This window comes from Ambystoma mexicanum, chromosome 5p (genome assembly GCF_040938575.1).
Source record: "Ambystoma mexicanum isolate Mex_15411 chromosome 5p, UKY_AmexF1_1, whole genome shotgun sequence".
NCBI classification, from domain to species: domain Eukaryota; kingdom Metazoa; phylum Chordata; class Amphibia; order Caudata; family Ambystomatidae; genus Ambystoma; species Ambystoma mexicanum.
Window position 1 is genome coordinate 444,123,876 of NC_090930.1, and position 23,194 is coordinate 444,147,069.

Sequence of the window (23,194 nt, forward strand, 5' to 3'; positions counted from 1 at the left end):
TGCAAAGACATGACTCCATTTCTTCCTGAGCCTTTGAAAGTGACAAATAAAAAGCAGTCTGTGGTGACTGTAATCAATGAACAAAGAGAAAATACATGAAATTCATCCTGCTTTAAGCATATGTCTGAAACATGAAACTATTCTCCTGTGGGGAAAGGTAAGAGGGAAAGGGGAAATTAATCAGATGTCTCATACCTAGTGTGATGCTTCATAACATGCCCCCAGGACTCCCGTTGTCAGGCCTTGGTCTCCCATACCTTAAAGAATATGCAGGAGACATGTCTTGATGGTTTGGTTTCCTGCCACGGTCTGACGAGCTTGGGCACGGCCACTTTATTCTATGCCCATGCCCGATGGCGGACATCGCCGTTGAGCTCATGTGACTTTGTCACATTCCTCCTTTTCATAACGAAAACATACTAAACATTATGCATGACTTACTGTCAACGTGACAAACAGACATGTGGAGATATATCAAACAGTGTAGGGGCCCAAAGTGGGCAAGTACAGATAACAGCAGATTTGATTCAGCTCGGGTCCATGATGTAGTCGTCGAACCTCCTGGACACCTCTGGCCTTCCCGGCGGAGGTATCTCTCTCCTGTCGTCTCATCGCTTCGGTCTCTTCTGGATCATGTCCTCCCACTTCGGGATCCCCAGTGTCTTCTTCTGGGCTTGCTCTCTGTCCCTCGCTTGGGACGGGGACATTTCCATTGCAGGCGCATGCTGTTCTTCTCTGGCAATATTTTTGCAGAAGCATGAGTTCCTCATTTCTGACTCTCGCTGGTCTACAGCAGTCACCATGGACCCTTTTACATGGTTCACTCCCATGGGAGTACGTTCATAGTTGAGGGAGAGCTTCCCTTCCGGATGTCGGTTTCTCACCAGGACTGTGTCGCCCACTTCAATGTTAGGAGGCTTCAGCCTGCATCTGGCATTTTCCTTTTCATTGTGTGCCTGCCTATAATCGGATGTCTTCTGTTCATCGATGACACCCGGTGGTCGGCCATCCGTCTCAGGAATGAGTCCTCTCGGGCATCTGTTGAACAAAGCTTTAACGGGGCGCGCCTGTGGATTGGTGGGTGGTCGACTGATACTCTCTGAAGAACTGGTATACATTTCTTTTCAATTTGCCACCTTGTCCCTGTGAGATGCAAAACATTTTATTGAGCGTACGCATGAAACGCTCAGCCTCTCCGTTTTCTCTCGGCCATCCAGGCGTCACTTTTCTGTGCATGATGACCCAGTTACTCATGAATTCCAAAAACGGTCTCCCTTGAAACAGTGGCCGATTGCCTGAGCATATGACCCGGGGGAATCCATGGGTCGCAAATACTTATTCCATTGCCTGGATGGTTTTGTTCGCATGACGTGGAATTCACTAGTTCCAGCTCTGGGTATCTTGACCATTGGTCCATCAGTACCAAAAGTACATTCCTATCACTGTTGACTCAAAATCCACATCTACTGTATCCCATGGGCTGTTGCTTCGCTCCATTGACTCAATGTAGTGTAGTGTTCCTTATTAACAGGGAGGCCGCCTAGCACCAGATGCACTTGCTCACATATTCATCAACCTTTTCTTCAAGCCCTGGCAACCACACCTTGTTGCACAGCCTCGCCTTGGTCTTTGCTGTGCCCTGTTGGCCGCAGTGGGGTAATTCTGTCACTCTCGTGACCAGCCTTCTCGGTACCCCAATCTGTCGTCCTCGTAGTATCAGACCTTTTGCCGAGAGTTTGTGTCGAACTTGCCACTGTCGCTGGATTTCACGTTGAATATCTTTGTCTATGTGAGACATGCCAGCTAGAGCAGAGCTCCAGTCACTGCAAACAATAGCATTCTGAATGAGTCGGAAGCACTCATGCTCACTCCTCCAATGTCAGTGCTACTGGTATGGCTGCGTCCACTACTAGGCGAACATGGTCTTCACAGTCCAAGATTGTCTTCGTATCCTGATCACTGCCACCCCTGGGCTGACGCAACGGGTAGTCTGCCGGGTTGTGTGTTCCTGGTCGGTATTGTAGTTTCACCCCATATTCCATGAGCTAGCATCTATCTCTCTATCCTCGGTGGTGGTTTGGAGGATGAATTACTTGAGCTACAAATACTCCTTGGAGGGGAAGTGGTCGGGCCCCCCCGAATGAATATATTTTGGCGCTTGTTTTCCCTAGCACTGGTGGTCCTTGGAGTGCCTCATAATGGCGTGTTGCAAGTATGCATACTGATGCACCTGTGTCTATTAGCACCAGAGTCAATGTCCCACCAATTGTCAACGTGCACGTGGGTTGCCTCCTTTTCTTTTTCACAGAGTTGATGTTTGATATGAAGAAGACCTCCTCCTCCTCTTCTTCTTCCTCTGCAATCACCAGGTATTGGAGTTCCTGTTCCACCATGGCTACGTTCCTCTGTCTGTGTGGTGCTGCACTGGCCGCTCTACTCGGTTCCCTGGGGATTGCGGTCATGGCGGCGGCCCGGGACATTCTCGCAAAATGTCCTGCAGCCCCACAGTGCCCACACACTCTCCCTTTTGCTGGACAGTCACTTGCATGTGGGAGATCGTAGCCACACTTTGGACAAGGCTGTGATGTGTCTATCTTCTTCTGGGGCCAACGGGGTCGTGCGGGCCACCATTCACCACCCACCCAATAGCACATACCTCTTCACCTTTCACCGATTTGACTGCAGCGTCCATCTTGGAAGTGCGGATGTCAGCAAGCTCGAAGGACCTCCCCATGTCAAGGATGCGTGCTAGTGTGACCCCCGGTTCATGGAGTACATGTCGACGCAGTTTTCCTGAACTGCAGCCTTGTAGTAGCTGGTTGCTGACCATGCCTTCTTCATGTACCCAGTAGCACGTGCGAGCCAGCTGACGTAGCTTCCTGCAAAATTGGTCCAGTGACTCTTCTTCACGTTGCTTTTCACTGCTCATCACAAAGCGTTCAAAGTCTTGGTTCGCTAGTGGTATGAAGTGCTCCTTGAGCAAGTCCTTCACGGCCTGATATGAGCCGTCGGTGGGAGTGAGAGATTTGAAGAAGCGATGTACCTCAGATCCTGCAGTGTAGAGAAGTATCGCCACCTTTGCTTTATCATCCATCTCACCCATGGCCTTAAAATACATCTTGAGTTTCTCGAGCCAAAGCAGCCATTTTGGACCCAACGTCAAAGGAGTGCACGATGCGTCGAACTCTGGCATGGGGGCCAGTGTGCCTTGTTGTCTGAGTACCCTTCTGATCTGTGGGGGTGCACCAGCCCCTTGAGCGTTATCTCCAGCCCGTGAGCATCATCTCTGGGGTCGCTCATGTTACAAGGACCACACAGGCCCCTACCCCTTGCGTGAAGGCCGCAAATCTGCTGATTTGATGGATTACTGAGGAGTGTAACTCGCACAGGCACCCTCACTTGGGCTGCAGTGTTTGTCTTGGTGGTGCATGGTGGTGCTGCTTCTGTTAGACACAGAATGTCCAATGAAGAGCCCTCCTCTTCCTTGACGCCAATGAGAAGAAGAAAAAAAATCCTCTGTACCAGAGAGTTCAGACAGATAGTCTAAATTAACATGCACTCTTTGCATTTATCAAAATAAATAAGTACATTTTGAAATATATGGGGCCCCACAGACCCCTCCTAGTGGGACCTGTGGCCTTCTTAGCACAATTTAGTCCTGATGGGCTCCAAAAATTGAATAGATGGCACACAAGCACCCACTTGTGGGGCCGCAACCGTTCAACAGCACAAAATGGCAGTTAGAACGTTCCTATGCAGGTAGCGCTCCTGGTAGGCATCGGAACAATGATGCGGACGCTGAATCAGGCATCGGATCATGAGCCCCCTACCCAGTAGCAGCCTTGTTGCCAGTGTGATGCTTCATAACATGCGCCCAGGACCCTTGTTGTCAGGCCTTGGCCTCCCGTACCTTAAAGAATACGCAGGACACAGGTCTTGATGGTTTGGGTTCCCTGCAAGATCTGACAAGCTTGGGCACGCCCATTTTATTCTATGCGCATGCGCGATGGTGGACATCGCCGTCGCGCTCACGTGACTTCGTCACACCTAGGTGACTGAAATGTCAGATGTTGATCAGAACATTGAGATACCTCCAGACCAAAGTGAGAGATCACGACTGTTGCATGTACAATACAAACCAATGAGACTGATTGAGGAAATTGAATAATCCATCTGTTTTGTTAAGAAATGGCAAAGTTGTAGTGTCTTTGTGGGACAACTGCAATTAGATTTGTAGTCCATCTAGTTATTCGAGGTAGGAACCAGATGTGAGACAGGAAACGGAAGTGATGTTGGTGAGAATGAAGGGTGTTAGAGCTCAGTTACGTGTAAGCAGGCCAATAAAGAGGGAGTTGGAAATCATCCTCCATGTTGGTGCTTTACTTGGTGAATGTTGTTTCTTGTCTCCCTTCCTGCATGGATGCCATGCTGAGATGTCAATGGAGAATGTTATGTGGGTGTGTGGAATGTTTGTGTGTGTCCTGGAGTTCCAACCCAGGCAGTTGGTGAAATGTAGCCTGGATGATGGGAGCCAATGGGCTCTCCCCTTAAGATCTATGGTCCTTTATCACAATTACTTAATATCTTGATGAAACCTGATTTACTATGCAAAGGAATACACTTTACCTGCGGCCTCAAGAACCTACTTTATTACACTGGCGACATGCTAGTCTCGATGCGGACCCGGAGGAGGACAGTCAGGACAGTTTAAACAGGTACTGTGAGTGAAGATGAGAAATGGAGTTGTGACTGCTGCAGGGGTGCAGTATAGGAGCATGTGTCTGAGGAGCGTAAGAGGGATACCCACTTCCTGTCAAGGAAATGAGTCCCACCACCCAGGGTGAAAAGAAAAAAGAAAAGGAGAGAGGATGGAGTGTGGTCCTGCTCACAGGGCAAAGAGATTGAGTAAGAGGAGAGGCTGAGAGACTTTACCTGCACAAGCTGCACCCTGGGCAGAAGTGGGAAGCAGCACAGAGAAGCAGGATGGCAGACTGTTGCTGCACATGCTGCACTCTGGGGAGCAATACTGTGGAGAAAAGCTGCAGTTGCAGTTGCAGGGAAGCAGGACAATTTCCCAAGTGGAGAGATGGGAGATGCCTTAGAGTGAAGTGGCTATCTCTCCATGAAGGTACAGTAGTTGGGTGCTGTACCCTGGGTTGCACCCATGGAGACAGTGGACATCCTGTCCCTAACGGTAAACGTTGTGGTTCCTCTGGAGTAAGAAAGCACAAATGTCTCCAGGCAGTTCTTCGAGGCACCATTCTTCTTCCTCCTCATTGAAGATGAGTCACCACTCCAGAGAATCCCCTGAAGAGCAAGCGCCACACTACCTTTCCCCCAATCATCTTCCCCGAAGGGATGGGAGGCCTTCAGGGTCAGGAAGCTTCACATCTTTGCCAAGGCGCCAGCGGCTTCAGCGCCTATTGCTCTAACCCTGGCACCGATGGCTTCAGCCTTGGCTCTGCCGGTGCCTTCTGAGTCCACCATGCTCAGATGACCCGCGAGAGACACAGATGCATCATGTGGGCATGCGCCCCTGGAACCGAATGCACAACTGACTGATGAGATTCCATCTCATGGCCACACTACTCCATCTTTGTACATCAGTCCTCCAACATCGACAATATCCTCCACAGTACCAACAACCCCAGCTTGTGAGGATAGCACCAACATTCCTTGAGAATATGTCCCACTACTTGGGGTGCATACATCTCTCACCTAGGAGACATTTATGAGGAAGGGGATCCCATTCCTTTTGGTATGGGACCCTCCAGCCTCGGGAACTTAGGGACTTCCCAGAGGAATTCTATGGTGAACAGGGGGGCTTGCTGGATCTTGCATCTGACTTACAGGTTTTAAGTGCCTTATTGCCAAAGAGGTAGATACCTTATGGTTGTTGGCGGCACCCCGTCCCAAGGTACAATATGAGCTCACAGATATTCGGGACAAAGGCCCAAAGAAAGGGGCACTACTGCCATTCAATCAGGCTGAAGATGATCTGTATCTGGAATTATGGTCTAAGTCAGCTACATTCCTGAATGTTAACTTGGATCTTGCTAAAACGCACAGAGCGGTTTCCTCAGACCCAATTCATGCCTGTCCATGCATCCCCGGAGAGCTTGGTTGTTCAAGCTGCCGTGGTGGGTCAGAAAACTGCCTGTTTCCCATTCTTACCTCCTGACAGGGAGAGCAAGAGTCGGGATACCTGGGGCAGCAAGTTATTTGGCTCTGCAAGCCTGTGCCTATGATGCATCAATTCATCATGTACCCTAGCCATATTCTCTTTTGGGCTTTGGTCCGTCATCTCACCAGAGGCAGAACACATCCCTGAAGGTGACAAGAGGTAGGGATTTGAGGCTCTGGTGAATGACGTCAAGGATGACTCTCACTAAATTATCCAATCTGGTCTGGATGCTTCAGACTGCATAGCCAGAGCTATGACTAAGAGCACTGTATTTTGGAGATACTCATGGCTATGTATTTCATGTTTTGCCCCAGATGTCCAGGAAAAGCTTCTGCACATGCCGTTCGATGGCAACAACCTGTTTGGTATGAAAGGCAATTAATCCCTACAAAAATTCCAGGCTTCGAAGGTGACTGAGAACCCACTGGGGCTGGATGACCAGCAACAGAAACCTGCGAGCCCCGATTGCTGAGGCAGGGGTTTATGCTCCTTTCACCTCCTATGCCCAGAGGAAGAGGGATCAGGCCCTCTCAGGAAATCAAGTACAGCGCTGCCCCAATTGAGATTGGGGTAGAAACGCACCCAGAGGAGGTGCTTCAGACTATACTGTGCCCTCCACTGCCCCAGGTGCAAAGCCTCTATGCATTAGACTTCCACTTCCACTCTAGGAGTTAACATATTCCAATTTGACAAGGAAAGGAGCAGACCATTTCTGATGCCTGGGCCTTACAAGTCATTCACCAGCGATAATGTTTCCCTTTCGCTCATTGCCCTCCAGACCATCCACCAGATGGCCAGTACTTGCCTCTGGATCCCCTCCTGTGGTTGTATGTCCGTCATTTTCTGGCAAAGGGGGTCATAGACCAGGTACCCTGCTCAGAACAAGGCAAGGGTTGTTAATCCACCTATCTTCTGATACTGAAGAAAGATGGAGGCCTCCGTCCCATCTTTGATCTGAGGCTTCTGAAGCCATCCTTATGCAAGGACAAGTTCAAGATGGTTACTTTACCCCAGATTCCTCAGGTTGTAGTCCTGCAGGATTGGCTGGTCTCCCTGGAATTGCAGGATGCATACTTGTACGTGCCTGTTCACAGGAAACACAGGAAGTTCCTGAGATTCATTGTGAGGAACAGTCACTAACAGTTTAACGTCCTGCCTTTCTTCGGCACCCAGGGTTTTCACCAAGTTGCTGGTAGTGGTGGTAGCTCACCTCAGATGAGAGAGCATCCATGTTTAGCCCAACTTGGATGACTGTGTCAATCTCAAGATCAGTCCTTACCATAGTTAATAGTTTTTGCAGAGTTTTAGTAAAAATTCTTTTTAAATGCAGACGATTCACATCCTTCGATGATTTGAGATCTCAACGCCTCATCAATGGAGTAGTGATAGAAATAACATTGCTTTAGTTGAGCACGTAAGCTCATCATGAAAGAATCCATCGTTTCACCCTTTGTCTGAAGAGTGGTATGAAAAATATGCCTCTCGTAGTCTACGTTCATGTGAGGGGGAAAGTTTTCAGATAGTGCAGCCTTCATATCATGATATGTGGCTGGCTATCCACTCTTCTGGAAGTTCGTACAGCATGTCATGGAAGGACTCAACCCATCGCTAGCATCAGAGTGGTCGAATAATATATGTACCAGCCCCTTTTCAATGATTTGGATTATCTCGGTATCACCTACACTAACTATGCAGATGATACCCAGATCCTCCTTCCGCTTTCTGGAGATTATGGAAAGGATTTGGCCTTGCTAAATAGAGTATACATCATCATCCAGGCATGGATGGCCATTCATGGACTATGCCTGAATGATGATAAAACAGAGCTCATCATCCTAGGTACCACTTCCAGCCTAAAGAAACTGGGCCCGGCCTACAATTCCTTCATGATTGACGGGAATAACATCATAGTCGGACAGGAGGTCAAAACATTGGGATTCTACTTGGATTCTAATTTCTCCTTCAAAAGACAAGTGAGCTCCTTAGCATCTTCCACGGCATACACATGCAAATTAATCCGCACAGCCAAACCATTTCTATCGGACACTAGCGGCCTTACACTTGCTAGAGCCCTCATATTATCCCACCTCGACTACTGCAACACCCTCTACCTGGGATCGTCCAAGGCCACCACCACAAGATACAAACCCTCCAGAACAACGCCCTGAGAGCAGCTCTGGGCATCTCTAGAAGAGAACACATTACAGGAATCAGCCAACAGAACAATTAGCTTTCCACTATCGATAAAATTCTCTTAAAAACGGCATCACTCACCTACAAATCTCTTAACAATGCTGCCCCAACATACCTTGTCAATAGATTCCACAGACAATCCTCTTTAAGAGCCGTAAGAACTGCATATAAAGACTGCCTATCCGTTCCTAACTACAAACGTGCCACCATAGGGGGAAACAGCTTCCCGATAAAAGCAGCCAAATTATGGAACTCCTTGCCTCCAAATCTCAGAATGGACCTGCCCTACCAGAACTTCTGTTCCAAGGAGTTTCATGGCTACAATCAGAGGCCCACTAGGACAACTAAATGCTGCGCTACCCGCACACACTGTAACCACATGTTTGTACCTGTTTACATGTATATAATGCCTGTCTGCCTCACTGCTGCTTTGTATATAACACTGGTTTACCTCATTGTCCTTATGTATATGCTATGATGACTGCAACTAAGCTTTGAAAATTCCTGTAAATGCTGCGCCCTGATACCTTTGGGTACGCTTGCGCATTATAAGTAATAAAAACAAACAGAGTGCTCTTCTTTCTTTTTTTTAAAAAAACTTTATTTTTGTATATGTACATTAAGCAAAAGAAATTATAACATAATGACAAACATGGAAGTAACATGTGTTTCGTACCCCGCCTCCGCCTCCCTCGCCCTGTCCCCCCCAGGATGCACCCATGCGTGAGTTAGTTGTAGTTAACCGTTAATTGTTGTGCTCAGGATAGGATGTGTGCCCGTGTGATTCCGTTGGGGCTCTTGGGATGTGTCTCTCTAGGAGTCGCTGTTTCCGGTGGACAACAAGTAAGCGATGTATGGGCCCCATATGTCGGGTGGTCGAGCATGCAGGGGTAATAACTTGATAAAGTTTGATTCTGTGTCCTGACAGTATGATATGTCTTTCAGGTGTGGGTCCTTTTCCCCAATGACATTGCGATTCTCCTGCGTGCCAGCAGTAGCAGCAGCCTTCCTAGTTTGCGTGTTGAGGAGGGAAGGTGTTTGGTGAGTCCCAAGAGGGGGATCTTGGGATTGGGTTCTATTGCATGCTTACTATTGCGGCTGTCTTTTCCAGTATCATTTCCCAGAATCGTTGAATTGCTGGGCAGGACCATGCGAGGTGGAGGAAGTCCGCCGTGGCACACCACAATGACCGCACAGTGAGGGGTTTGAGGGGTGGTAGTGGTGGATTCTAGCGGGGGTGTGGTACGCTTGGTGAATGAATTTTAGATGTATTAGTTTGTATCTTGTATTTAGCGATATCTTCTGGGTTTGTGCTAGAATGTATTCCCATTCTTCATCTGGGATTGAGATCTGGAGGGCCCTTTCCCATCTCACTTTAGGTGTTGTCAGGTTCAGGGCTGTTTCTGTTAGTAGTGATTTATATAGCATCGAAACTAGTTTACTCTCCCCTTGCGACTGGATGACCAATGCAGCAGTTGCCATGTTGCGGGTTGTTGCGGAAACAAGGGTAATCTGGCTTGCAGGGAGCCTCTAAGGCGGAAGTATATAAACGTGTCAAGGGCGGTGGAGGCTCCGCAGGTTTTGGCCTGTTGGGGAGTGAGGAAGTGCCCTTCGATAAAAAGGTCACCCATGGTTTTTAATTTTAACTTGTCGACCAAATTTAAGTAGACTTTCTCTGCGGTCAGGGATATTTCCAGGAATTAATTTTATCGGAAGCAGGGGGGAGAACCTGGTCTGAATATTACATTTCAGCACCATTGTTTTCCATATTGCTATGGTGGAGAGGACCGTGTTTTGGGGTGTTGTGTGGGGTGTGTGTCAGGCCAAGGATGGCTGCCCTGAGCAGGTCAGGGGATGCAAGAGCTCACTCTAGCTGGACATGGGGACGGACGAAGTGCGTGGCGTACCAATGACCCAAGAATTGGGCTTGTGCTGCCCAGTAATAGCGTTCTACGTCAGGGAGTGCCATTCCGCCTTTTTTTACTGGCTGGATTAGTGACTTATAGGCGATTCTGGCTGGTTTGCCCACCCAGAGGAGTTCCAGGATTATGCTCCTCAGGTGTTGGAGATGTTTTTGGGGTACCAGTAGGGGGAGATTTATAAAGAGATAGAGGAGTTTGGGGAGTATCACCATTTTTACTATCGACACCCGACCCCATAGGGTGAGTGGCAGTGATTTCCATCTGTCGATTTTCCCCTGTAGTGCTTGGATTACTCTACCATATTTGTCTTGGAAGAGGGTTTGGTGGTCTCTGGCCATTTGGATGCCTAAATAGCGAACATTTGTGTATTCCCATTTGAAGCCAAAGTCATCTTGGAATTCTTGGGTCTCTGGGGTGAGTGGGAATATAATTGACTTGCTGTGGTTGATCTTTAGGCCGGAGAAGTTACCAAATTTTATTATGTCACGTATTACCGGATTGAGGTTTGTTGTCGGGTCGCGTATGTAAAGGGCGATCTCATCTGCATAAAGGGAGATTATTAATTTGTGGGGACCAAAGGCCAGGCCTCTGTGTATGTATCTAGCTCGAAGGTCTGAGGCGAGGGGCTCCATTACTAGTGCAAAGAGCAAGGCGGAGAGTGGGCACCCTTGCCGTGTTCCCCGCTGGAGATTGATTGCCGTCGATCTGGTTTTCCCCAGAATGATATGTGAGCGGGGTTGGTTATACAGAAGGGCTGTTAGCTGGAGGAATCTCTTGCCAAGGCCCATTCGTTGGAGGATCTCAAAGAGAAAGGGCCATTCAATGGAGTCGAAAGCTTTCTCGGCGTCTAGGAGGACTGCTACCGCTTGGTGCGAGGGGTCTAGTGCTTCAATGACTCTGAACATGCGTCTGATGCCGAATGTTGTGCTGCGGCCTGGTACAAATCCGGCTTGGTCTGCGAGCACCAGGGCGGGCATCAGGGGAATGAGTCTGGAGGCCAGGATCTTGGCTAATATTTTATTGTCCAGGTTGATCAGTGATATTGGTCTGTACAAGCCGCATTCTTCTGGGGGTTTGTTGGCCTTGTGTAGTAGTATCATGTTTGCCTCTCGGAGGGTCGGGGGCAATGAACCGGACTCGAGTGCCTCCTCAAAGACCTGAAGCAGTTATGCGGCGAGGGTGGGCACGAAAGCGTTGTAGAACTCGCCTATTAGCCCGTCGGGACCAGGGGCCTTAGTGCTTGGTAGGTCCTTAATGGCCTGGAGGATCTCCTCTAAGATGATGGGTGCGTTTAGGGGTTCTCTTAGCATGGCTTCCACCCAATACAGTTCTATATCAGCTAGATAGTGGGCCAGTTCTTCCTGGGTGGCAGTGAAGTTGGTCCTGTATAGGTTTTGATAATAGGTGCAGAATGTTTCGGCTATTTCCTTGTCGGTATGCACTAGGGTGCCCTGGAGGTTTCGGATCTGCTCAATCTGTGTGGGTTTTCGGTCCGCCGCTATCAGCCTCACGAGGAGGGCGCCCGGCTTCTGCCCCTCTCCATATTGCCGGATGCGGTGGCCATGCGATAGGAATTTTAGTTCACGTTCCTCTGCCGCTCTGAACTTGTCTAGCTCTGTCTTCAATGATGCGAGCACCTGTGCCTCTGGTGAAGTGGTCTGTAAGTGTTCGAGCTCTTTTAGGCGGGTCTCGCTCGGGGATAGTTCTCGTCTAATGAGTTTCAAAATTCCTTGTTCTTTGGTTAAACAGATCCCTCTGACGTAGCATTTCAGGGATTCCCACATGGTTCCGGCAGATGTCACCAAGCCCTGGTTGATTTCAAGGAAAGCTATGATCTCTGTACAGAGTTCATCAGTGAATACCTGGTCCTGCAGGGATCCAGGCTTGAATCTCCAGTGTCTCCTCCCTTCTGATGGGTCTGGTGGGGTACACTCGACTGTGACCGCCGAGTGGTCCGACAGTGATCTAGGCAGTATTTGGCTATTTGTCCATTGAACCTGGCTGTGTGCGGAGACCAGTATGTAATCCAGGTGGGAACTAGTTTTGTGGACCCAGGAGTGGAATGAATAGTCTCGGGACTCGCCGTGTTGGCGTCTCCGGACGTCCACCAAGTCATATGCTTTACAGATCTCCAGAACCTGGAGAGCTGCTTTAGAGGTGGTTGTAGACGTCGAGTGAGATCTATATTTCTGTGGGTCGAGTGTGGTGTTCATGTCGCCCGCCCATATGATTGTTGCGGATTTTGCTTCTCACAGGTGCGTCATTACCCAGTCAAAGCTGTTGTATCCATCCGTGTTAGGTCCGTAGGAGTTTATGATGATGAATTCTGTATTTTCCAGGGTCCCATGTACCAGAAGTGACCTCCCCTCCTCGTCATTTTTGACTGCGAGTAGCTGGAATTTCAGGGATCTATGTATTGGAATTGCCACCCCTCTGGCGTATTTAGAGTATGATTCAAAGTATCTATGGCAGCCCCAGTCTCGGCCCATCGATTCTCAGTTCCGGAAAGGAGGTGAGTTTCCTGAATCAGAGCAATGCCCACTTTGTGTCTCCGGAGATATTGTGTCATCTTTCTTGTTTTGGTCGGGTTATTGCCCCCTTTAATGTTCCAAGTAGCTAACTTGAATGTTGTAGGTAATTGACTGTTTGGTCGGATTTGGGGCGAGATGACGTTCTATCGTGTCGGGCCACATCCCAGCGATGTTGTGCCTGAGTTCTTGCTTTCTCTGGCGAGAGCCAACTTTGGTACATCCATAGGGCGATGCCAGGCCGTGACGGGGGGGCGTGGACCCCTGATAAGCACGGTTCCATAACATTAAACAATTTCCCTCCCAGTCATGGGCAACCCCCAACTCACCCATCGAATTTCCCCACCCAAAGTCCCGAAACATAACTAAGCTGTGCTTGGGGCACTAGGGAACTTCCAAGATCCAGCGCACCTTGGGGTCTAGCGTGGTTGTAGATTCCAGGGGATCATTTTGACTGGCGCAGAGCGGCCTGGTGATGGGCGTGAGTCAGCATCATGGCGGGTCTCTGTCTGCTCGGTCTCTCCTTTGTGGTCTCGGATTGCCGATGTTTTGTTTGCACACCAGCTTGTCAAGGAACAAATTTGCCTCTTCGCTTGTGTTAAAGAATTGTTATTTGCCGTCATGTTGAATTCGCAGTTTGGCTGGGTAGAGCATGGAATATAGCAATTTGTTGTCCTGTAACTGGCGTTTCACTCCGGTGAATGATCTACGTACCGCCTGGACTGAAGGGCAGAAGTCAGGAAAGAACTGGATGTCGTCCCCGTCGTGTTGTAGGTTCCCTTTCTCCCTTGCAAGGCGGAGGATCGTGTCCCGGTCTTTGAAGTTGAGCAGTTTTGCTATTATTGGACAAGGGGCTGTCCTGGGAATGGGCCGGCTGGTCGGGACCCTGTGGGCTCTTTCTACCACAAATATGTTGAACAGCGCGGTGCTTCCAAATATCTCCTTACATAGGGTTTCCACAAAGTCTTTCATTTTCCTTGTGTTTTGCTGCTCTCTTACCCCTAGGATCCTGATATTGCTCCGGCGTGATCACCCTTCAAGGTCTTCGTTTTTGGCCATGACGGCTCTCATTTGTGTTTCTAATGTTGATACCTTGGTGGACATGGAGGACACGTTGTCTTCGATATCGGAGATTCGCTGTTCAGCAGTGTCTAGCCTTTCCCCATGTTTGTCTTAGCAATGTTGTAGCTGGTCTACTTTTGTGGACAGGGAGTCAAGCTTGCTGTCTATATTGCCAATCCCCGCTTTTAGTTCGAAAAGGATTTCTCTGATATCTGTGGTTTGAGCGGGGCCGTCGTCCTGGGGCACGGACTGTCCTGGGCTCTCCTGTCGCTCGTTTGATTTTGGGGTTTTGACTATGGCTCCAGCCTCGAATGTCAGCTTCCTCTGAGATTTATCTGATTTTCCCATTGTGGTGGTTTCGCTGTACCTGGGCCAAGTGTGTTGGATTTACTGTAGGTTTTCTGCCCTTATTTGTTTCCCTCCCAGGGGATGATTGGCAGTGCTTGCGGTTCGTGGCTCCTGCGAAGGTTCCTGTGTCGTGTGAGGCCACCCTGAGTGGGGGTATCGCCAGCTGTTCCGCGGGCTGTCGCCTGGTTTTCGGGACTATGGGGGGTTTTCGTTGTCAATCACCTTGTGCCTTGCTCCTGTGGGGGTTAGCCGGGTATCTCGGGGGGCAAGTTGTGGTCTCACGCTCGTTCTGTGCATAGTTTGGGGCCTCCTGACTAGTGCGTTTGCCAGTGTTCAGCTAGGTCTTGGTTTGCCTTTATTGTCTGCCTTCCGCCGTGGGAGCTGTTTGACTGGGGGCAGGGGGTGCAGCCCTGTTGTTGTTCTCTGCACCTTGCTTGGAGCATAGCGCTCCCTGTCCCTTAAGCTGCCGGGGGGGGGGCTCACCTGGGATGTTTATTTGCTGCCGCCGCTGGTCTGTGCCCTCAGGTGGTGAGGCGGAGGTCTCCCGGCCGGTGGAAGACTGCAGAACTGAATGCAGTTTAGGCGGTTCAGCCAGTGAGGGCTGAGCACATCACAACCTGTGCAGGCAGTGTCGGCTCTGGTTGTAGAATGCAGGGCATCAAAGTCTCCTCAAATAATGTGAATTTCCCCAAACAACAGGGAAGGTGAGGTAAAAAACAGACTCTTTCTTCATTGAAACTATATCCAAGAAAACCCAGTCTTTATTTTCACCAACTATAATAACCAAAGTTACAATGCAGGATTGAAACTAGAACAGCTGGACCACAACTATTTTTTTTCCCAATTAATAGTTCACATGCAATCAAAGAGAATGAATCACATTCTATTGAACTATATCAGAAAAAATCAAACATGTAATTTATGTTATTGCATTAGCGCTTACAGTGACCACTATATTAAGAGGAGGGCAATCATAACCATAACTAAATGTATTTAACAGTACCTTAACCTGTACTCAAAAAAGGGAATAATACATTGCAGTTTTATGTTGTCCAAAGTCAGGACCATTCAGATTGGGTGCCTAAGAAAAAGACATAGAACATGTCCCCAGCTGTCCCACTAACCCAACTTTCACTTTCTCAGTTGCCTTTACTCAATCAGCATGCTAAGGACTTCATCAGTCATCAAACAACATCAATCAACAACACTTTTATAAATAGTACATACATTTTTTGTTTAATGAAAACCATACCTTTGTGCCTAAGGAGACACAGTAAGCACTATGAACGGCGCAAAGCTGAAAGCCAGAGCCTCAGGCAGGAAGCCTGGAACTCAGCCTTGGAAAAAGAGAGGCACCTCTGGTGCTGGCTCCCGGGTCAAAAGGACATAATGCTGCAATTTGTTTTTCTACTGTCTCTCACACTAGACAGAAGGATTGAAAAGAGGCGAATGGTTGGCTTAATTGGGGGCATTTTGGGCATCTCATGTAAATAAGCATAATGGGGCAGAATTAAATACAGCAACACATTATTTCAATTTTTGTACTTTCACTGATTTTGTTTTGAACGGGAAATAATTGTTTGTAGCAGCGAATCTCGCGGTGAACCCCCTGCGGCTCCTGCGCCACCCGCTCACAAGGGTGATATTCCATTAACTGCAAAAATAGCAGGCATTTGTATAGACTATGGGCCTCATTACACGGATGGCGGAGAACCATGACGCTATTAGCGCCATGGTTCATGCCGGTAAAATACCGGCACCGCCTTGGCAGAAAGGGGAATTACCGCCCCATTCCAAGGTTGGCGGGGCGGTAATTCCCCCTTCCCCATTTTTTCCCCATAGGGCATAATGGGAATGGGGAAGGCGCTAATTACGGTACCACAAATTGCGGTACCGTAATTAGCTCCCTGGGTCCCTTTGCGGGTTGGTTTTTAACGCCTGCAAAAAGCAGGCGTTAAATCCCCCAACCCGCAAAAGGACCTCGTAGTAAGGCGGTAAGGATTTACCGGTACCGGTATTTTACCGGTACCGGTAAATCCTTACCGCCATCCGTGTAAATGTAATCTCTGATATGCAAGTGCGGAATCGGGATTGTCCAAGTGCATTGTGTGTGGTATTATCAGCACATTTCAGATCATACTCATGTGTACTCTGATCCAGTTCTCTTTTCTAGTCAAGAGAATATGCCTTTGTGACTTTTCCTGCCTTTAAATTGCAATAGACACACGCTGCCAAATGTAGCCGCACATTTGTGGCGGCATCGCATTTCAGGCAAAATGCCCACACAACCCCCTGTTATTTTGCATGCTGTGACACTCCTTTTGGGAGCAGATAGGCCATTCGCCTCATTACAGTCCCTGACCGTCCAATCCGACGTTAGAGAAACTTTATGGTTTAGTCCATAATATAGACTGGCATATCAAATCAGATTACTAATTCCACAGTTTGTATTGTATTCAGTAAATGAATGTTGTCATGTAGCACTACGTCTCAAACTTGTACCGTGCAGACAGGGGCAAACTCTAACATTATTAGTGTTTGGTGTTCAAATGACTTCTTCATGTTGTGTAACTTGCCTAAATTAATAAAAAATAATGTTAAAAAATAGTGGTACGGCCCAACATGTATATGTCACGGGGGATGAACACTGAAAATTTGAAAACTGTGACTCTACAAATCAAGTTACTTAATGCATCAGTCCAAGAAAACAATCATTTTCCAAGCAAGGGGATTCCTGTACTAAACTGTATAGCAACCAAAGAGATTGTCTGTCAACCCTATATGGTTTAAGATCAGGACTCAGAGTTAGGAGAAGGGGGGTTCCATTTCGATGTGCTGGAGAATGCCGCAATGGCTAGCTTAAAAGGTTGACTGCAGTCTGAGAACTATTATGGCTTTGGGCATTCCTTCTAGCTATCAAGCCAAGTGCAGGTCACCAAGTGGGAAAAAGTGAATTGATTATTTTCCTTCTGGTCTGGCCTTTCATGCAATGTAGGGCTCAGAGGGAAGGTCAGGCCCCCTAAATCCTTCAACAAAATAATTATCTAGGGGCCAGGGCAGAATGCAAGCACTTTGAGAGCTTACCTGACGCCCCTCCACTCCAACTATTTATAACCCTACATCCCTTGGTCTCCATACTCCAGTCCCAACGCCATGCAATGATGGAATAACACCTGCCTATGGTGGAAATAGCCGAACTGGCAGTCAGTGTCAGAATTGTGCACTGTGATATCTCACAATTGAATACTTCTTCGTGAAGCAGTCAAGAGCGCAAGGCACCACTCACAGGCCAAGCCAACCACTTGTAACTGCAGAGCCTGACCAGCCATAGCCCTGCTGGAAGCCATGGTAGAAAGATGGGCCCTTGGGCAGTGCACCCCTTTCTTGCCCTCTTGCATTGTCCCTGCTTTTCACTGAGAATATTCCAAACATATGCAATTCAGGTCGCAGGCACAGCTGGGCTTAGGTGCATTGCAAGATAATGTTATGCGCAATTGTAAAATTAAACAATCAGAAAGAATTCAGACTCTTCTGGGCCCCAAGAAGTGGAATGCACTCTGGCAGAATCTAAAAAAGAGAAAATAACTTCTTCTACTTTAAAAAGTCCATAAAAGGCTTGGTACTACTCCAAGTCTTCCCACTCTAGCCCAGCCGGTGACCATAGAACATGCTTGGAGTGGCAAATGAACAAATGACTTACCTCTCGGTAACGTTTTTTCTGATGGACGTTACTTCCACAGATTCCTCATCTATGATATTTATCTCCCAGCGCAGCTGCTCTTTGGAAAACCTTTCTGCCATCAGGGGGCGCAGCATGGCTCTCCATATGTTCAGCCCGAAACATATATGCACCAGACATGACATCAGGGCCAGTATATATATATATAGAGGCACGGTGCCCTGTGACCTCAGTTCCACCTTTTTTCCATAGCACTGTGACACTAAGGGACCTCAGAACCAAGGCCAAGACGAGCAGGAAGGGAGGGCGAGGAGAAATCCGTGGGAGAAATGTCCAGCAGAAAGAACATTCATGAGAGGTAGGGAATTTATTCTTTTAATGGACTCCTTCCTTACAATGATTCCTCATCTGTGATAGGCTCCCAAAGATGTATAAGGACCTAGAGGAAGAAGGGTAGCAAGGGCACCACCTGAACCAGAAAACTCTGAAGGACAGTGCTGCCAAAACAAACCCCCTAACCAGACATAGAATCCAAGCAGTAATGTCTAGCAAACGTGTGCAAGGAAACCCACATAGCCTCTTGGCAAATATCCAGAACAGGTACTCCACGTTGCAGAGCCGAGGTGGCAGCCAGCCCTCCAGTAGATTGTGCCCTGTGACCCTCACAGACCTCCCTGCCAGCCAGATCATATCATTCTGAGATGCAGAGAATGATCCACTGAGACAGGGTCTGTTTGGTGACAGGCCCGCCAGATGGGGCACCCGTAAAACCAAGGAAAAGTTAGTCATCAGTTCTGTTCTTCCTTGTCCCAGAGATGTAAGACTTGAGGGCACACAACGGAAACAGTGGATGGAAACGCTCCTCTGCCTTGGAAGGATGAGGTGGAGGAAAAAAGGCTGAATGATGAAGTAGATGGATCTTTTGGGACAGATGGAAATCTGGGACCACCTTCGGAACATCGCCTTTTCGTTGGAAAAACTAAGTAGGGAGATAAACAGACAACACCTGAAGCTCACTCACCCATAGAGCCGAAGTGATGGCAACCAGTAAATGGTGCTGACACACAAGAGAACAAGTCTCGAAGAGCTGATAATCTTTCTACCCTATGTGTCCACTCTCTTTCCTTGCCTGTAAGGGGAAAAGACAGAAAAGAGATTGTCTTAGGTTTTGCAGAAGCGGCCTGGAGCACCAAACTCTCTGGGGAAGCATGGGCAACCAGAAACATGGGGTCTGATGGTGCCGGGCTGTACTTTTTAAACAGGTCACGGTGCACCATGAAAACTGAAGTTGGTCAGGCCCCTCCACTGCTTGATTGAAAGGCAACAAAGTCTCCTTTTTAGTACCCTCATCTAGGATGTCAGTCAGGTTGTACAGTACCTTTGGACGTGAAGAAGCTGACAGCTCTAAGGTGTCCACCACCTTTGCTATCAGGTGCTGAAAAAGGGCCTGCGGCTTGGTGGTGTGGCAGCAGGGAGTATGTCACCAGGTCACTTGCCTCCTGCAAGTCAGCTACCTGGTCCACAAAAGCACCTTGTTCCCTGTAAAACTCCATGGGAATTCTCTCACTTCTCTGGGATGGAGGGGTTCCAGCCCGAAAGGACCAGGATCCCCTTCCTCATCATAAACGTCCTCTAAATGGGACATGTATGCCCTTCTGAGGAGCGGGAGGAACTTTTTCGAGACTCTGGCATTCCTGGCATCAGCCAGACCCGACGACACCACTAGAGAGGGGCCTGAAGGCAAGGGACTGATGTCTGGCGATGGAAAGGTGCGGGTTTACTGAGATCTTGACGCATCTCATTGCGGAGTCCCTGCCGGCTTATCCAAGCATGGTGGGATTCTTTGTCTAGGCTAAAGTTGAAGGCACCGGGGCTGATGGCACCGACACAGTGGCTGCTGCAACTGGGGCAAGAGCTGCCAGAACTGGGGCCTTGGTGAAGATGCCCAGCCTCTTCAGCCTGAATACCTCCCATTCCCTGGAGTTGAGGACTTAGTTGGAAAAGATACCTGCACGGCCTCTTCCTCTTGGTTGTCTTGAGAGTGATGGCTCCTCTTCTTCGAAGAGGAAGAAAGGTGATTCCGCTTAGAACCACCAGGGGAGCATTACCTCTTGCATTATTACTTCTTCATTTTGTCCTTTTCGGACTTGGGATCCTTCCTCAGTGTCGCGGTCTGTGCCCGGCGACCTCGAACAGGTCAGCATATCATCATTTTCTTTGTGGAGGAAGGTGAAATGTTTAGCTTCACACTCTCAAATTATTTTCGTGCGCATTGATGGGCACGGCTCGCAGCCCTTCGCATCGTGGCATACACCAAGGCAGTAAAGGTAAATGTGGCGTGGATCCAAAATGGACATTTTACGTCCGCAATCCACACATGGTTTAAACCCTGAAGGCCTCATCGGATTCGGCATTGCAATGAAGTCAAGAAGACGTAGAAGTAAATTTGTTAAACGAACAAGAGTGGTGTTCCTAAAGTGAGCAGAGTGTGCAGAAAAGAGGGAATGAGGACACAGGACGCTGCACCGATATATATATATATATATATATATATACTGTCCCCAACGTCATGTCCGGTGTGGGGTGCGTAGAGGCATTGGGTTGAGCCAACGCAGAGCTATGCTGCGCCATCTGGCAGCGGGTACGTTTTCCAAAGAGTAGCTGCGGTGGGAGACAGATATCATAGATGAGGAATCAATGGGGGGGGAAGAGTCCATTAGAAGTTGTCTCTCGATAGCCTTCGTGCCCTGTCACTCATCTGTGCATCACCTGCTCCCACATCTTAATTAAGTACAACGACCAATCCATACTCTAACAACTGTGACCATCCTGGTGCCCACAAGGGTGGTGACTAACTTTGTACACCAGGATTGGTCAATCAAATTGACTCTCTAGGGCTAATAAAAGCATGTAACCCTATGTTACGTATAATGTTGTACATATTCAATCATATGCTCCTGGTGAATGCAATGTGGCAAAGTTATGCTGTAAAAGGAACTTATCTCTCGTCAAACTCCTACTGCCCCATCTTGATTTCCCTTCTCTGCCTTTATTACCCCATGCACTTTCAAGTAGTTTTCTCTGCATGTTGAGTATTTAGAAACAGCAATACAAAAATACAGTATGGGTCAAGTCTGCACAAAAACACGGCCTTGCAGCTTTCGCTGCTGCTGGATCATGTTCACATCAGCAGAGGAGCAGAGTTTATGCAGCACAGTAGAAAGCAAACATGCACAGAAACACAGCCTTGCAGCTTGAGCTGCAGCTGGATCATCTTCACATCAGCAGAGGAGCAGAGTTTATGCAGCACAGAATGGGGCAAACCTGCACAGAAATGCAGACTTGCAGCTTGAGCTGCAGCTGGATCATGTCCATGTCAGCAGAGGAGCAGAGTGTATGCATCACAGTATAGGGCTTACCTGCACAGAAACACAGCCTTGCAGCTTAAGTTGCAGCTGGATCATGTCCACGTCAGCAGAGGAGCAGAGTTTATGCAGCTCTGTTGTTCGGTCTTTGATTTCATCGATGGCAACATCTACTGGCTTCAGATCTATGTGATGCTCGTAAATCACGGCGATCCGCTTTTTAACGTATGGAAACGAGTTGGAAGCTGAAACGTTAGGGGACATATATGTTCAAAATGGAAACAGTGCAACAAGTGTCATCATCAGGCACAACATTGGCATGAGACAAATGATAAAAACGGGAGTAACATCATTTCATTCAAACAAAGGATTATTGGTTTCATCTGAAGGAGCCTGATGATATTTCTAGGCATTGTGACATTACAATGTACTTGTTCTCAACCCATTGGTGCTCAGTGAATGTCTTTGTTACATTTAACTGCATGTTGCACACACACGGGAGTCTCAAGTAGAGATCAGGGTCGCACTGGGGATACAATTGGCTCGGACACCAATAAAAAAAGGGGGCCACAGTGGCAAAAGGGCAATTCCTTCCTTCTAACAGGCAGTTTGAGTGATACCTAGGGTTGTTTTTATTGGCAAAAGGTGTTGAAAATTGTGCATTTTAATGATTATTTGTTCAATAACCCTGGTCAAAACTACTAGCTGCACAGTAAAGTAACCCATCAAACTGGCACTTTGGCCAAAAAACTGCCCCACTTTGATCCCAAAAAAGTGACCCACACTAGCATGTTGGGCCTGCAGTTCGGGCATTGGACTATTGCTGTGTTGGCTAGTCTTATCCTGGTAGAGACTTCAACCTGCTGAGCCGTATTAACAACTGGCCAATGTCTCGGGAGGATAGCTCAGGGGCAACGTGCTCGCCTTGGAAGCAAGACGACACGGAGCAACAGAGGTTCGATTCTCAGGTCTGCACTTAGAAACATCTGGGTATTAAGCGGGTTATAAATAACCAATCATAACATATCATAATGGCTATCACGTAGCAAACACTTGATTATTAGTTCAAAGCTGAGGAACATCTCAATAAATGGCAATATCAGATATCCCTATTCAGTGGCTACTGATATTTGTTACAGTTTCCATCTACATGTTTGGCCTGGATCGAGAGCCTGGCTTCTGCAGAATGGAGCAGCATCTCTCATGCTCAAACTATGGGCTACGTGTGAATCTGTGTAATACAGGGAGATCCAGTCTTTACCTTGCACTGGTAATGGTAGCTCAATATGACTGTGTAATGTCACAGGGACTTGGCGTATGTCTGGCTGCTGTGCTGTGATCACAGGTATGGAGGGTAGGAGCTTTCTGTGGAATGTATCCAAGTGCGGTTTGTAAGGCTGGTGGTAATAGTGATGGCACGTAGGCATTCAGACATTATATGCTGTATTTTCTATTCATGCAGGCACTCGCATCACTGCACAGTGATTGTAATTCCCTTGCCTTTGCTGGACCTCCCTATTTCTATCCCTGTCCCAGATAGGTCATGCCCAGGATGTCTTTCTGCCCCTAATCTGCACATACCGATTGCAAGGGGAATGTGACTTTCAAGGTATCTAACAACACCAAAACCCCAGGCATCTATCTTGATTCTACCCTAGACAAACGAATGCTGTATTCTCGGCATCCGCCTACATGTGCAAACTCATCACATCTGGCCACCCTTTCCTTACCACTACCAATTGCACCATCTTGGCCAGAACCTTAATTATGTCAAAAATCGACTATTGCAATGCCCTCTATCTAGGAACGAGTCAACGAAACCTTAAGAAGCTTCAGGTCAGCCAGAACAATGCCATCAGAGCGGCGTTAAATATCCCCAGGAATCAGCATATCTCCAACACCAGACGCAGTCT

General features: G+C 48.1%; 1 protein-coding gene across 5 annotated transcripts in view; it reads right to left on the minus strand.

Moving 5' to 3' along the window:
• DOCK11 (dedicator of cytokinesis 11) overlaps window positions 1-23,194 on the minus strand; it is a 1,707,663-nt gene that overhangs the window by 163,903 nt on the left and 1,520,566 nt on the right. For all 5 annotated transcript variants that reach the window (XM_069612850.1, XM_069612848.1, XM_069612847.1 and 2 more), the window contains one exon: window positions 21,336-21,526. In XM_069612850.1, coding sequence (XP_069468951.1) covers window positions 21,336-21,526 — 191 coding nt within the window. The remainder of the gene's footprint in view (window positions 1-21,335; window positions 21,527-23,194) is intronic.